Source organism: Alligator sinensis, unplaced genomic scaffold (genome assembly GCF_000455745.1).
Source record: "Alligator sinensis unplaced genomic scaffold, ASM45574v1 scaffold170_2, whole genome shotgun sequence".
Classification (NCBI taxonomy): Eukaryota; Metazoa; Chordata; order Crocodylia; family Alligatoridae; genus Alligator; species Alligator sinensis.
Genome location: NW_005842290.1, coordinates 586,711 through 601,509, shown reverse-complemented (window position 1 = coordinate 601,509; position 14,799 = coordinate 586,711). Strand labels below are relative to the sequence as shown.

Genomic DNA, 14,799 nt, shown 5'->3' with positions numbered 1-14,799 from the left:
CAGTCTGCCGCAGAGAGGAAGAGGGTGATGCTATTGAAAGGGATGTTGATGCCTTCAGGCCTTCTGATTTTGTTTTTGTAGATGTAAAGGAATAATGCAAAGAGCTCCTTATTCAGTAAAGAACTGTTCTTATCCAGTAAAATGGTCTTTTTAGTCGCAAAGCATGCTGTTTAATTGCACTAGCAAGTCACTTGAAATGATGTTGTAATATTCTACCAGTAGGTGATATTTGCAGAGGAAAAACACTACTGTGGGCACTCCAAAGTAAAACAGAGGGCTGCTCTTTGCCATCTCCTCTGCCCCCTACTGCACAGACCCAGGTATTTCTGAGGAGAGTAACAACATTGTCACTTGTTTCCACAGTAGTCTTAGGAGTTCACCAGCAAGTGTCTTCCTCCCATATAATTGAGGGATTTTTCTTTAAATAATTCACATCAGCTTGGTATGATTTAACTGGGTAGGGTGTTTATATCCAACAAGACAGAATAAATAGAATAGAATTCTCTTCCTTCAACATGTAAAATAGGAAGAGTTTTCTTCATCCAGTTCAGTACTGAAAAAACACAAACCACAAAAGAAAATTGTCATACTTTCTGCGCACCTGGACCAGTACTCTGCAGACATTCTTCATCTGCACCCTCTTTACTCCTGGGAGCAGATGGAGATTCAGTAACCCCACTTCTCAGTCTATAAGGCAACAGTTCTTTAAACTAGGAACGTCCCGTGAAGCTAGCCAGACGAGAGCTTTCCTACAGACTGACATGAAATGATAGAGAAAACAGCAGTCTTGGAAGTCTGTCTGATTTATACTGGCTCCTAATAGCTCTTCTTTCAAACACAGGTTATTTGTTGTAGAGCCACTCAGAACTTAAATTAAATTGGGTCCTGTGTGCTGGAGAACATTATACACTGCATGTGTTAATCATGGTAAAGCATTTTGAAAAGGTAAAGCACTGTCCAAATTCTAAGTTATTGTTTTCAGTAGGTGTAAATCTTTATCTGGAGAACAACACAGATAAGGCTGTGAGGCCTTGGGAGAGGTGCTTCACAGATCTTTCAAGGAAGTGTTCAGTTTTTTATCTTATTACAGCTAAACAGCTACAAAGACTTCTAATTGTCCAGCCTGGAAATCTGTTTTTCCACTTCTTGAGGGAGGACACCCGAAGCTTGCTATGGCTTTAGGAACTGTAGCTGGAATCCTGCATAGCAGTCCAGCCCAGCGGTTTGCTTGAATCCCACATATTTAGTTTGGGTTTGTGTTTATCCTCTGTAATTTTGCAGCTAATGAGGGACTGATGAAGGGGAGCTGCCAGTTCATATCCAGGTGAGGTTGGTAGCAAAAAAAAAAAAAAAAAGGTGATTCCAGTACAACCCTTTAACACAAAACGAAGTACAACAAATAGTGAATTGCAGACAAGAAAAAATCTATTATGAAAGCCTATTGACTCTTTTTTTTTTTTTCTTATACAGTGTATCTAGATACTGTGTACCTGTTCATCAAGAAGTCACTTTTCATTTATCTAGTTACTTGGTACTGTTTGTTGCTTCAGCAAGCATTATCTACTGCTGGCTGGCATTCATTACTGGTGTTTGTTTTTCTATTTTGCTGGGGTAGACAGCCAAGCTTAAAGGATTAAATAAAGGATAATTACAGTAGAAATAGCTGAATGTCAGCAACTGACTGTCGGACTACTTTCTTTTTTTTTTATTATTATTATTCAGTTGGCTCCGACCCAGAGTTCGCCCGTTATGTAGCTGGGGTCAGCCAAGCTATGCAACAGAAAAGGCAAGCACAGCATGTTCGTCGCCCAAGCAACACACGTAGCAACTGGCCTCTTCCTGATGATCCTCACAGAACCTGGCCTTTTCCTGAGTATTTCACAGAAGGGTAAGAGAAATCATACTGGTGGCATCCTATCGATGTTGGGCACATTTTACCAGAGCCCTGACGACTTCCATAACATCCCCGCATAACACGCAAGTTTAACCTGGCATAGGAGTTCTTTAAATTACTAGGCATAAATTATTAGCCATCTGTTTTACATTCCAGTAACTGTCCACATAATACATTCTCATTTCTGTGTCTCTCTTGCTCGGTGCTTTGACTAGATCCTTTATTGCCTTAGCAACTTCCATAGGATGTGTCTAGCCTCATCTGTCCTCATGGCCCTCCATGCCAAGGTGAGTCTCTGTAAAGGGCAGTTCATCCAGCCTCAGAAATGATCTAAAGTTCTTATTTTTCAACACCTTTGCCAACCCAGGAAAAGTGGTGACAATTTTTTATCCCTTATCTATTCTTTGTTTATGAGTAGTCCACAAGCTTTGTGTGAGCAGTGAGCTGCCACGGGCCCCCCACTTCCATTGATGCCATAGGCAATCCCATTTTGGCCCACTGCAAATACCGGGCTGCTTGTGTGCTCTTCAGTTAGCAGAGCTGAATCAGCCCAGTCTTTGTGGCATGGGCAGGAGGTAGTACTGCTTGGAAGATGGCCTTCCTCAAACTTGCTTGATCTCGTGTTCAAGTCATGTCCTTCTGATGGCCTAACTGGATGGCTTTAGATGGCCATCCAAGGTGCTGTTTTGCCATGGGTAAAAGCTCAAATACCTGACAGCTGCTTTATCTATTGGTTATTCAAACTAAGGATGATGAAAAATGTTAGTCCTTTCTCCTGGTTAAGTGCCTTCGCTCTGGGTCTGATCCAGTCAAAAGCCTTTGAGCAGTACCATATAGCTTTCAGTACTGGGAGTCAGTATGTTGCACCTACTTGCAGACCCTGATCCATCTGTAGAGGGAGATGAAAAAATCAGAAATAGGCAGGAAAACTGTCATCATCATGTCACAAAATGAAAATAGTAGTTCCTCTTGATTCAGGAAGGATCTGCATGAGGGAGAAAAGACCCCTGAGATCCCTCAGCACATATCAGCAACAGAATGGGACCAAGAGTTTTAGCTCCAGCACTACCATCCAAACGTAAGACTTGCACAGAGCCAAGGATTTCTGTGGAAGCTTGAAGTGACTCAGTACCATCCAGCACTGAGATACATAGGTCACAGTACAGGAGGTAGAAAGAGCACCCTGCCAGGAAACCATTCAGGGAATACAATTCACTAGTCTCAACTGGCTGAAGGGTTGATGTTGTAACCCTCCTTTATGATGATGAAACTATTTGGTGAACAAATAGCTCTACAGCTGTACAGCTCTACAGCCATGCCCAGCCGAGTCAAAGTAGACTGCACCTTCCATGGCTCATTTTGCAGACCTTTTGGCACCAAAATGTTTTCCAGCACCAGAGGCTAAACTGATTGCTGTCAGCATTGCCTCCAGGACCAGTAATGCTTTAAGAAGTCAGTGTCTCCTAGCAGCAGATCCCATAGGGAGAATTCCCCAACATGTCAGAGAAAAGGGATTCTACAGCAATACTTCCTAGTATTAGAAAGAGGCGATTGTCAGCCAGTCTGGGACCTAAGAGAGCTCACTGTGTTTGCAAGCCCAATTCAAGAGGGCAAGGATTTTTGTGGGTGATATTTTCATCCCAATTTTATTACAGCCATGCAGTTTGTCCAGTAAAAGATATTGCCAACAAAAGTGCTTGCCTCTCACAATTCATGAACCATCACAACTACATCACTAAACACTATCAATGCAAGGCAGTTATTCTGGTGGCAATAATATCCTCCCTGTATCAAGGAAACTGGTTTGTATCCCTTGGCCAACAGACTGCATGCCCTTATGTCACAATAAGATGTTCCCACAAAAAGTACTTGATTTGTTATAGGTTGGAACCACTATCAATTCAGGGTCCTGCTGTGCAGTCTGTAAACAGCTGTAAAAGTTTTTTCATCAGTTTCCTCTCAGAAGTGGGAGCCCATACACAAAAGCAAGTGATAACATACCGGAACAACTGACTTGAGAGTTAGTTAGGTGTCAGACAACCTACAAAGATCTGTGGATCTATTTATCCATCATAGTTGATGGGGCTTCTAATCAATCATAAGAAACTGACCCTGGCGCCCATCCAGACTTATCCAGTCCCATAGGGGTTTGCCTGGATTACATCTGCAAGGACTTTGCTCCTACAGGACTGGTTTCAAACACTGCGGGAACTTATCCTATTGATTGAGAAATGTCCATCAATAAGTGAGGATTGTCTGTGCACATGATCTCCTGCACCCTTGTGATGCCACATGCCAGACTTTACCACAGGATCCCATGCAGACATGTGTGTGCAAGTTCTTTCCCCAGGAAGAGACCCACTGGATCAGTTGGTTACAAACCCAGACTGAACCTCATAGATAACAGGTTATAACAACCTTTCCATAAGCTTGGTTGGGGCTAATCTGGCCACAGTCTTGGCCTTTCTCCCATCAATTGGGATGGTATGTGTTCTCCCTAAGTTTCCTTAAGGGCCTGTCTAGGGCTTTCCCTCAGACCAGTCTTGCAGTGGAACTTAAATCTGATTCTCATGTTCCTAATAAGATCACTATTTGTTTGAAATGATGACAATAAGATGTCAGTTGCTTCTCTTCATAAGAACTTTCATGGTTGCAATTCCATCAATAATGAATGGGTGAAATCATAAAACTTATAGTAATACCTTTTAACCAGATAAAGTAACTCTAAGAACCCATCCCATCCCATTAGCCCAAAATCAGAATTTCATTTGGGGCAGTAGATGGACAAACTGGTACTCTTCTCAAATCCTTCATCTTCCTGTGCCAAGGCTTTGCTATGTTTTCTATATGTGAAGAAGTCACTGTCTTTACATAAAAGCTGTTCACTGTTCAGAAAGTCTCTCTGGCTGTTAGTATCTATAGCTGAGAGATCTAAAACCACAGTGATCTCATCTAAGAGATTTTCTAAATGAATATTGGGCTGTGTAAATTTATGCTCCAGGACCACCAAGGTAAACCCAGCACATTCCACCAGAGTCCTGGCAGCTTCCATTGTGTCCCTGCACAATATTTCATAGAATCATAGAAAATTAGGGTTGGAAAGGACCTCAAGAGGTCGTCTGGTTCAACTCCCTGCTCAAAGAGGACAATCCCCAACTAGATCATCCCAGCCAAGGCTTTGTCTAGCTGGGTCTTAAAAACTTAACTGATATCCATAACTGATATCTTCTGGTTGCTAACTGCAGTTCCAGTTACACCTTTATCACAGAATCATAGAAAAGTGTAGGGCTAGAAGGGACCTCAGCAGGTTTTCTAGTCGGGCCCCTTGCTCAAGACGGGATCATCCCTGAGTAAATTGCCTCAGCCAAGCATCGGTCACACCTGCTCTTAAACTTCCAAGCATGGTGATTTTACAACCTATCTAGGTAGTCTCTTCCAATGCTTAACCACCTTCCTAGTGAGAGAGGTCTTCCCTGAAGCCAATATGTCCTCTAGCGCTGTTCAAGATCATTGCTTTTTAGTCTCATCTTCTACAGTTGAAGAGAATAGTCTGTCTCTGTTGTCTTTATAGTACCGTCCTTCAGGTATTTACAGACTGTCAAAGAGGGACTGTCTTCTCTTCTCCAGACTAGACAGTCATTCACCAGTCTGTATTTTATATGCAGTTATTCCATCCTAAGTGCAGGACTTTGCACTTGTCCATGTTGGATTTCAGCCAGTTGACTTCAGACCATTTCTCCAGTTTATCCAGCTCATTCTGAATTCTAGACATATCCTCCAGAGTGCCTGCAATTCCACCAAAGCTGGTGTTAAGTTAGTGAAGTATTAGGTTACTAATACTTCACTGCAGAAGACTAACGCAGATGCTGTGCTTGGCAGAATGGTCCTCCAGTCGGTATTAACCTAGAAGGACTCTGAAAAAAGGTGAAAAATTTTTTTTTTCAAAGTTCTGTCTGGGACAGTAGTCAACTGGTTTAAACCACTTGAAACTAGGATCCGCAAACCAAACATATTCAAACAGGATCAAAATCTTTTTTTTTTCTGTCATCATTGGGCACTGGCAGCAATTGTATTACATCAAAATACAATCTAATTCTTGCTGTCAAAGCCAACAAAGTAGTAAAATTAAAGTAGCACTGTAAGACTCTGTGAAGAGTTTTGTTAGAGATGTTGAAAACAAATTGGAAGAAAAAATTAAGTATTTTTTGCAAGGACCAAGAAGCAACAGGGGATGATTTATTTTATAAGCTCCACTTGTGTCTCATGTCATGAACCCTCTGCGAAATGATGCATCTAATGCCATGAAGGCTGTCCTTACTCATATGAGAGGTTTGGAAATGCTTCCAAAACAACCATTTTGCCAAAGGTCATGTTAACAGCTGTAAGGGATCCAAATGCAAGGAGAAACGGTGATATCCCTTGAATCTTTACATAAAAATTGTAGATGAACATGAGCAACATTTAGGACAACACGATCACAATCATTATCAACGTACCGCTGTACAGAGGCCATGCACCTGTATCGAACTAAAACCAAGGGCAGTTGCTCAACTGACCTCAGACCCAGCAAGCCACAATTGCAAATGTAATGCATAATAAGTAGCCACTGATGTGTAGCAAAGATCAGAAACCATATGCCAAGCTGATCAGGTCTAAACGTAATGACTGTGTGACCCCATCTCATTTGTTAGCGTACACCTTTCATCCACAATACATGAGGGTGAAGTAAAGTGCAGAATGAAAAGCTGCTGCTCAACAGTGGGTTTTGCAAAAAAATGATCTTAACTTTTTGCCCTTGATCATTTTAATCTTGACATAAGATATGACAGGTTTACAATAACAAATCATTCAGAATGTTTACTGTTATATCTTAAAGGCTGGATAGCCATCCATGGTGATAACTGACCTTTTAAAGTTAGCTCAAATGTATCCCCTCGCTGTTACTTTTTACAGGGTTAGGGTTTTAGTCTCCACTTCCTGACGTTTAGCATGAAGCAAATCTTTTAACTGTTGGTGCTATTATTCCAGAAACGAATACTAATTTCTTGTTTTCTTCTCTCAGCGATGTAACAAACAGCTGGTCTGGTGCGCAAGGAGACTCTGCCAGTTCCAGCGATGAGACCTCCTCAGCTAATGGAGACAGTCTCTTTTCCATGTTCTCAGGGCCAGACCTTATTGCTGCTGTCAAGCAGAGAAGGTAAACTGCGATGTACAAGTGCCATTTCCAGATCATTTTAACCCTGACTTTATAAAATTGGCTAGACAAAGAGGTTCTCATTGTGTGAAGTATTCAGTGAAGTTGATTGAGACAACCATGTGAGTTGAAACGTTAGCCACATAGGATACTGCCCTTGGGTCCTTTGAACAAATCTTTACACCAGTGACCCTCACATCTGCTTCTCTAATGAATCTATTCAGTTCGGAATATTTGTGACACCTCCTTTGTCTGTCTTCTTTTAATGCACCTATTTTTCTCACTGCACCTACATGCAACACTCTTTTCTCTTCCCTAGTAATATGACCAAGTTTCCTTTTTTCTTCTAGGATGGCTTATTTTCAACTCATTGGAGAGAGTGTTGTCTAGCTAAGCTAATCTCCTGTTGCTCTTCTCATTCTAAGTATAATACCATGCTTTTCCAGGTTCCCCAACCAGTAGCTTTTATAGAAAACACAGTTTCATAAATATTATTTTGTTTCATTGCTGGGCAAAAAGCACTCCAGTTAAATATAATCAAAGCTATTGAATGTACAGTGTAAGTAGTTTGATCCTGTAGTTGTAGTGATCTTTTAAGAATTGTTTCTAATAACAGTAGCTGAAAATGTTTTAAAGAACACAATCGCTTTTTAAAAAGATCAACTCCAGTCAATGTCTTAACTGTTTTGTAGAAAACACAGTAGTGGTGAGCAGGAACCCAGCACACTACCATCACCACCTCTTCTTTCTGCAGTAGATGACCGTAATCAGGTAAGCTGAAAACTGCTTTTTGTATATGCTAACTAGGGTTATTTAGCAAGAGAAGAAAAACTACACTTAACTTCATATATCCCTGAAGACTGCTGATCAGACTTTAGCTTGTTTTTGTTGTTCTGAACTGAATTAACACTATTTTGCATGAGTGGGGGGGATTTAAGTTTCAACAAAACTGCTAAGCTTGTATTAAAACCGTTTATAAAAAATGACTTTTGCCCTGTCGCTTACATAAACAAAAATAAAAACAATATTGCGTATTAGCCTAACTAGAAACACATTAATCAGCTCGAGCTGTAGTGCTTTGCTGATAGGCTTGCCCAAAATGTGCCACAGTAGAGGGAGAACTGAGGCATATTTCTTGCATGTTGCCCAGCATTGCTCTTCTTTTCCCCTCGCTTTCTGTATTTTAACTGGACAAAGCAGGGATAAAGATGGGGCAATTGGGATGCTAAAGTAACAAACCAGAATAGCACAGAGGAGATGAGCGCTGCTTGTAGACTACCAAGCAGTTTTTTTTTTTAAATGACAAATTTAAAACCAGAGTCCTGGATCAGACCATGGGGTAAGCAGCTATATTTAAATGTTAGTTTTATTAAAGCTCTTCAACCTATGTCCAGAGGAGGGCCTGCATAGCCATGTAGTTTAGGTCACTAGTCATTTTTACTAATTTTAAAAAACAAGGCATCAAGTAATCTTTATAAACTGGCCAGAAAGCGTAAAGTAAAAAGGCCAGAGTTTTTTCAAGCATTTGAAAAAGAATGTGCCAGTGAGCAAATGCTACAAAAACATTTAGTTTAAAAAAAAAAAAAAAGTATTTTGTTTGCAGTTTTTCTGTAGCTGTTCCTGTTGTAAAGAATTTAAGTAAATCAACCTTTTGAAGTGGGGTAAGTAATAGTGAAGCATGGTATCCAAAGGCAATGTTCTTGGTTTTCAAAAACAAAGCTGAATTTTTGTCTTTACAGGATAACAAAACCAAAACCTGGCCCCCTAAGGCTCCTTGGCAGCATACTTCACCTGTCACAAATACACTGCCCAGTCAGAGTACGTCACTGTATCAGATGAGCAACCCCGTTAGCCAATGGAATGACACGATGCAGATTCTACAGTCACCAGTTTGGTCAACAGCCAATGACTGTGCTCCATCAACAGGGATTTCCTCCAGTTTTGCCTATGCCCAGCAACAACAATCATCACAGCAGCAGGCTTCCCAGCACAAACAGATAAATAAGGGCTTTAAATCTTTTCCAGTAAAGCACGAACGCAGACCATCTTACCTGCATCAATACTAATCGCTTCTCACATTGGAAAGATGCAGCATAGGGCCAAACAGTCTTATAAATGATGTATATTATCTGTTTCACAGTTCTGTGTACCGGCTGCGTTCTGGTTATTTTGTTTTGAAACACAGAGTGAAATTTTTTGGTGACGTACATAACCTTTTGACTTATTTTACAGTGCTGAATAAACAGGGCCAATATATTTGTTATATGTACATGAAAAAGTCCAATACTGTGATGTAGAAATGCTTTTAAAAACTTGTGTATATTACAGTTACTTTCAAAATCCTTTTTTAAAAAGTACTGAAAGACTACCATAAAGCACTGTATTTTATAGCTATTTTCATATAGATTTATATAGGTAAACATCTCTTGCTAAAATGCATATTTTTTAGCAAATATATTGGTCAATTCTGCTCAGCACTGTTATTTCGATTTCTAATAGACAAGTTGTAAAGTCTCCATACTCTGAGTCAACAGCCTGTGATGACTTTTTTAACAAAGTGAGGAAGCAGCTTTTAATGTACCACACAAGTGGGTGTACGACAACAGTGTTGGAAAGACACTGGGTTTGTGGTAATTTCATAATATAAATATAGATCAGCTAGAACCACTCAAATTCATCACGAAAACTGTCTTGGCTGCCTCAGCTGTAAGGTATTTGTGTGGGTCAGATTGTTGATTTTCACATATACGATTTAAAAATACTTCATGTGGCCAAAGGCATTATCCACACAGTGCTCCTTAAATGTGCAGAAGTACAGCTAAAAGACTACTTGCATATATTTAAAGTCTTATTTCAATGCTATGGTTAGGGTAAAAATTGTGAGCTGGCTCAGAAGAAACTAAAATGTGGGTAGTAGTTAGTGAAAAGAACATTATTTTTTTTTTTTAGAGAATAAAGTAATTATTTCTGGTCAATGTGCCATTAAGTGAACCTGTGGAATTAGGAATAATCTTCCAACCAAAGTGGGATCTAGAAGAGTGACTGGTGCTTAAATTGAAAAACAATGGTAAATATGTGTATAGTTATCCCATTGTATATTAATTGAAGTTAGAGAAGATTCTTTATATAGTTAAAGCTTATTTAAAAATTTTCATATGTCATCTTTGAAAGAGTCTAAAAACCACAATATTTTCTGGTATAAAAGTTTTGACAGTATTAATCTTATTTTTGTATTTTTCTTAAGTCGTTATATCATTCTAATACGTTAACTACCAGTAAAGTGGGCTGTTATTTCTAACTACATAAGTTTTTTTTCCAATGAAGATAAAAGCACATTTATGTTCCCACTTTTTGTTTGCAAACTAAATATTCTATATCTAAAGATACCAAAAAACAAATTACACACACACACACACACTCTCTCTATATATAAATATATATAAATATATACAACACTAAAAATATTAAAACATTTGGGTGTTTAAAACCCAACCACCTTTCTTGTTTGTATGGTGATGGGCTGCATTTATATGCCCAGAATGTTACCTTTTGTGCTGTTTGGGGATGCCAATGTTGCCTGTATTTGATATATTGTCACCATGTTTTCTGAAAATTCATACTTACCATGTTTACAGAACTGTTTCCTGTACATAAGACTTTTTACAGTACTGTGCTTTGCACAATCAGTGTGGCTTTTGTCTGTAACTTGTCAATGTTCTGTACTACTATAATTTTGAAAACCCTCTGCTGAAAATATGAGTAGTTATTTAGCTTGACAAATGGTTTTAAGTTTCCTAAAACTTGACACTTAATATTTGATCTGAAATTTGGTCATACTTATGTCCTGCAGTTATTCATACCAAGGCCAATAGACCAGGTAATAGAAATATTTATAATTTTGAACCCTACAAGTGCCAAAACTCTTGCTGCAATTTTTGCAGTTTACTGGCAATTTCTGAACTTATCCAAGTGAATTACAAAGATTAAATCCTTCCTATCTACATTTTGATCATACAGGTGCTGTGTCCTTCGCCTCCAATTGTACCTAACACTGGGAGTTTTAAAAATTGTTGCACTTGGCTTAAGTCTTGCCATTTTTTAAAATCATTTACACTGCCAAGTGCAAGGGTTTGGTGCTTAGTTAATTTACCTTTTATTGCAGAGCTTCTTGTGAATAACTAATGCTTCTGAACTGGAACTGTACATTTTGTATTTTAAAGCTCCTGTAAGTAAAACAAAACAAAACCCCACAACAAAACAAAACTTTGCTTTATTAAAGAGATATATTTACTAATAGATCAGACCTGTTTAAAACCTGCACCCCACGGAAAATAAACAGGACCTTAAGATGTAACTTCAATTTGTGAACAAAGATACCACTTCATTAATACAGAACTATTTAACTAATTGACGGTAGTAAGATGCATTAAATAGGCAGTAAATTAAATAGTACACACTGAAGAACCCAATACCTTCCCCTACAATTGATTTTGGGCTGCTTTGCCACTAGGGTTAATAATTACTCATTAGCCAATTTGGAAGTTACCACTGCTGTACTGCACAGGGTAGCATTTTGTACTTCAGCAGCAAGCATACAGATTAAATCACTGTCATCAAGCAGAGTTCACATGAATAAGAAATGGCAAGTTACCTTTGATTTCCAACAAAAATAAAGTCCCATGCCAGCATATACTAAGTTTTGCTATTTGTTTAACAAACAGGAAGTGTTTAATATACAACTGAGAAACTGAATAGCTGTATTTCATAGGTTTCAGGTATGTGCATCTCTTTTGCCAACACATCTAAACAGAAAAGTTATAAAAACTGGATGAGATTGGATCTGAGGACAAAATGGATTCAGAGGTGTTTGTTATGAGAACTTGTTTATTTACAAGATATCCAATATATGGCATTTGGAACAGATTAACACATAAGCAGACTGGATTTTTCTCCACTTGTTTGCCACAGTATTCCCTTATAGAAATATATATGGACAAGGTTTTCACTTACCAAAATTCTCTATAAATGCCCAATATCTACCTAGGGGTTTAGGTTGTAGCGGTGTTGGTCTAACTATTCTCCAACCATTTGGGTTGGTCTAATAAAAGATATCAAATTCACCCAAGGAACCTTGTCTGCCAATATCTACCTATGATTTCTGGAAAAGGTTAAATTACTTCAATCTGTTTCTTAAACAATTATAAAACTTTTTGAATCTAGGATTTTAAGCTTTCATGTTTGGTAGGGGAGATGCAATCCTTCAGTTCTATACTTTGAAATCCGAGTCAGGTTTATCTCTAGGGAGGTTTTTTTGTAGCTGCAGGAACACAGTGTATCATACAAATCCTAAATATGCTTGTGTTTTTTAGGAAGAACTTGCATTCAGGAAAACAGGGTCATATTGCAATGTATCCTGTAAGTTGACTGCATTGCTGCAAATGTGCGAGACAATGTGTCTGTACACATTAGCTCTAAATTTGCTGTTAGGAAGGTAAGAAACAAATTTCAATGCAAGTATTTCCATTAAGTTTAATGAGTTTAATGAATGCCTACCCTATTCTATACCAGAACCGATAAATAACAATTCCTTGCAAGTGGAATGACCACCTATTAAGGTCTGAATCCTGTTCCATGAAAACAGCAATGGAGGCAGTCTCCGAAATATAAAGATGCAATGCATGTAACTGCTTATAGGAGGGTGATAAAGGAAAATTTCACAACTTCCATAAATGTCTTCCAGTTACATTTCTGCAACCTTGTCTTTAGGTAAGTAAGTAAGTAAAGTAGCAATCTTACTATAGGACCTGCACTTGCGAACTCAACAGGAGAGAGCTTTCAAACATCCAGCCTAGGGGCTTCTTGTAGTCTGATAGACCCACCTTCAGATCTGGCCCACAGGGCCAGAAACTCTGTCGGGGGCAGCACCTCGGGAGTTGAAGCTGCTGCTGTCTGCCTTGCAGCAGTGATAACCCCACATCAACGCAGAAGCTGAAGCAGTTGCAAGGTTTAATACCTGAGCTGCTCTGTTAGTGCAGTCAGCATGCGAGAGTTAATGCTAGTGCCAGAGGTGGGCTGCCTGGCCTGTGAGAAGCCCAATTTAGATCTGTAACACTAACCCAAACGAGTATGACACCCCTGCAACAGGAGATGCAGAGACAGCTTAGTTAAGCGAGGAGAAATAGCAAGCTGAAACTTTCCTGCCTTTGATCACTGATAATCAGCTCTCTACGGACAGTAACACACCATGTGTTTGTGCTGTGACAAGTGGGATAGATTGTGGCAGTAAGAGACTTTTAGCTAAATATTACTCTCCAACATCTAGTAGCCAGAGCAACTCTTATCATTTTCTGGAGATTTTCAAAACTGCTGTGAGCACTGAAGGAACCCTCATGGTGAGTTTACACAACTCATGAGACTGGTGGGCATCAATCCTACTTCACATTTTGGTAACTGGTACTGGAAGAGGGAGTGAGCGACTTGCAGACTTGTACAGCAAGATTAAAGGCCATCTGTAGCAAATCCTTGATACTTCCCTGTATCTCTGTTTTCTCATGGCTGCTGCATCAGCTTTTAATAGTCAAGACACAGCTCAAGCAACAAGTGTCATTATTCCCAACTTTTAAGGTGCTGCATGGAAGTGGGCTTATTTTCCAAAAAGATCACTATTAACAAAAGCCAGGGGAAGGGGGGTACAGGGGCCATTTTTACTTGCTTTCCTACTTCTAGCCTCAAAGAAGCCTACACAATCTTGATGAATTGGAGAACCCAATTCTTGTGGGACCTTCTCCAGGTGCCCCTGGGATCCTAATAAAAGTTTGCCGTAGCCAGTTATTAATGAAAACGAGAGCGCTTCTGATCCTTCAGCAGGTTCCTCCTGGCCTGACTACGCCGCAACTCAGTCATACTTCCACATCTCCTACAAGCATCTGCACCGTGTCCAAAGCTGCACGCTCAGTCTGCAGTCCTCTGTCCGTTGGGTGGAGCTGTATCGGCAATAGTAGCTAGATAAATAAGGTTCCTGTGCAGGATGTGCTGGTACCTACGACGGAAAGGGAGTTCGTTTGGAGCAAAACTGGGCAATAGCCGTACTCCCTGCGGTAAGGAGAAGGGGGTCAGTCTCGGTAGCCTTCCGTTAACAAGGGTTAGCTTAGCTTTCCAACTTGACCACATTTCTTATTTCCCCAAGTGTACTGAACCTTTGCTATTCGGGAAAGCAAGCCAAGGGTGGTTGGCGGCTATTTACGCACTGACAACGCACGTTGTAAAATGCAGCCCTTCCTACCCCAGCCTTTACTTGTGCGCGCAAGTATCCCTTTTTCCTCCTCCCCCAAGAGAGTCCGAAAAAGCAGGTGAGCAGCTCCCGCGACAGATCACTTTTAGACGGCGGGGAGGCTGCCTGCTGCGGTGTGCGCACACCAGCCTCGCAGCACAAGTCATCTATCCAGAAACCGGGTCAAACACGAGCCTTGGGGAAAGCAGGAGAAGGAACCTGAACGCAGGGAGTCGGTACAGCCTCGCTCGTTTATTTTAGGCCAAAAGCCTCCGAGGGCGGCGCTGTGCGCGGACTCCTGCCCCCGCCCCGCCCGGGACTCACTGCACACACTCGGTGGCTCTCCCCTTGCTCTGGTACTCCACGATGGCGCGGATCAGCTGGTCGTTCTCCTCCAGCAGCTGGAAGGGAAGCGCGGGGTCACCGCGAGAAGCCGGACTC

At 40.4% G+C, this 14,799-nt stretch overlaps 2 protein-coding genes across 2 annotated transcripts in view; one reads left to right on the top strand and one right to left on the bottom strand.

The window, feature by feature from the left end:
* KIAA0355 (KIAA0355 ortholog) overlaps window positions 1-11,091 on the top strand; it is a 99,545-nt gene extending 88,454 nt beyond the window's left edge. Inside the window, 4 exon segments of the mRNA XM_025209471.1 lie at window positions 1,723-1,888; window positions 6,957-7,091; window positions 7,781-7,859; window positions 8,828-11,091. Of these exon segments, the coding sequence (XP_025065256.1) occupies window positions 1,723-1,888; window positions 6,957-7,091; window positions 7,781-7,859; window positions 8,828-9,154 (707 nt within the window). The 3' untranslated portion in view covers window positions 9,155-11,091.
* An 861-nt stretch (window positions 11,092-11,952) lies between these two features.
* SS18L2 (SS18 like 2) overlaps window positions 11,953-14,799 on the bottom strand; it is a 6,944-nt gene continuing 4,097 nt past the window's right edge. Inside the window, exons 2-3 of the mRNA XM_006028131.2 lie at window positions 14,683-14,796; window positions 11,953-14,127 (exon numbers count right to left, since the gene is read on the bottom strand). Of these exons, the coding sequence (XP_006028193.1) occupies window positions 14,040-14,127; window positions 14,683-14,796 (202 nt within the window). The 3' untranslated portion in view covers window positions 11,953-14,039. The remainder of the gene's footprint in view (window positions 14,128-14,682; window positions 14,797-14,799) is intronic.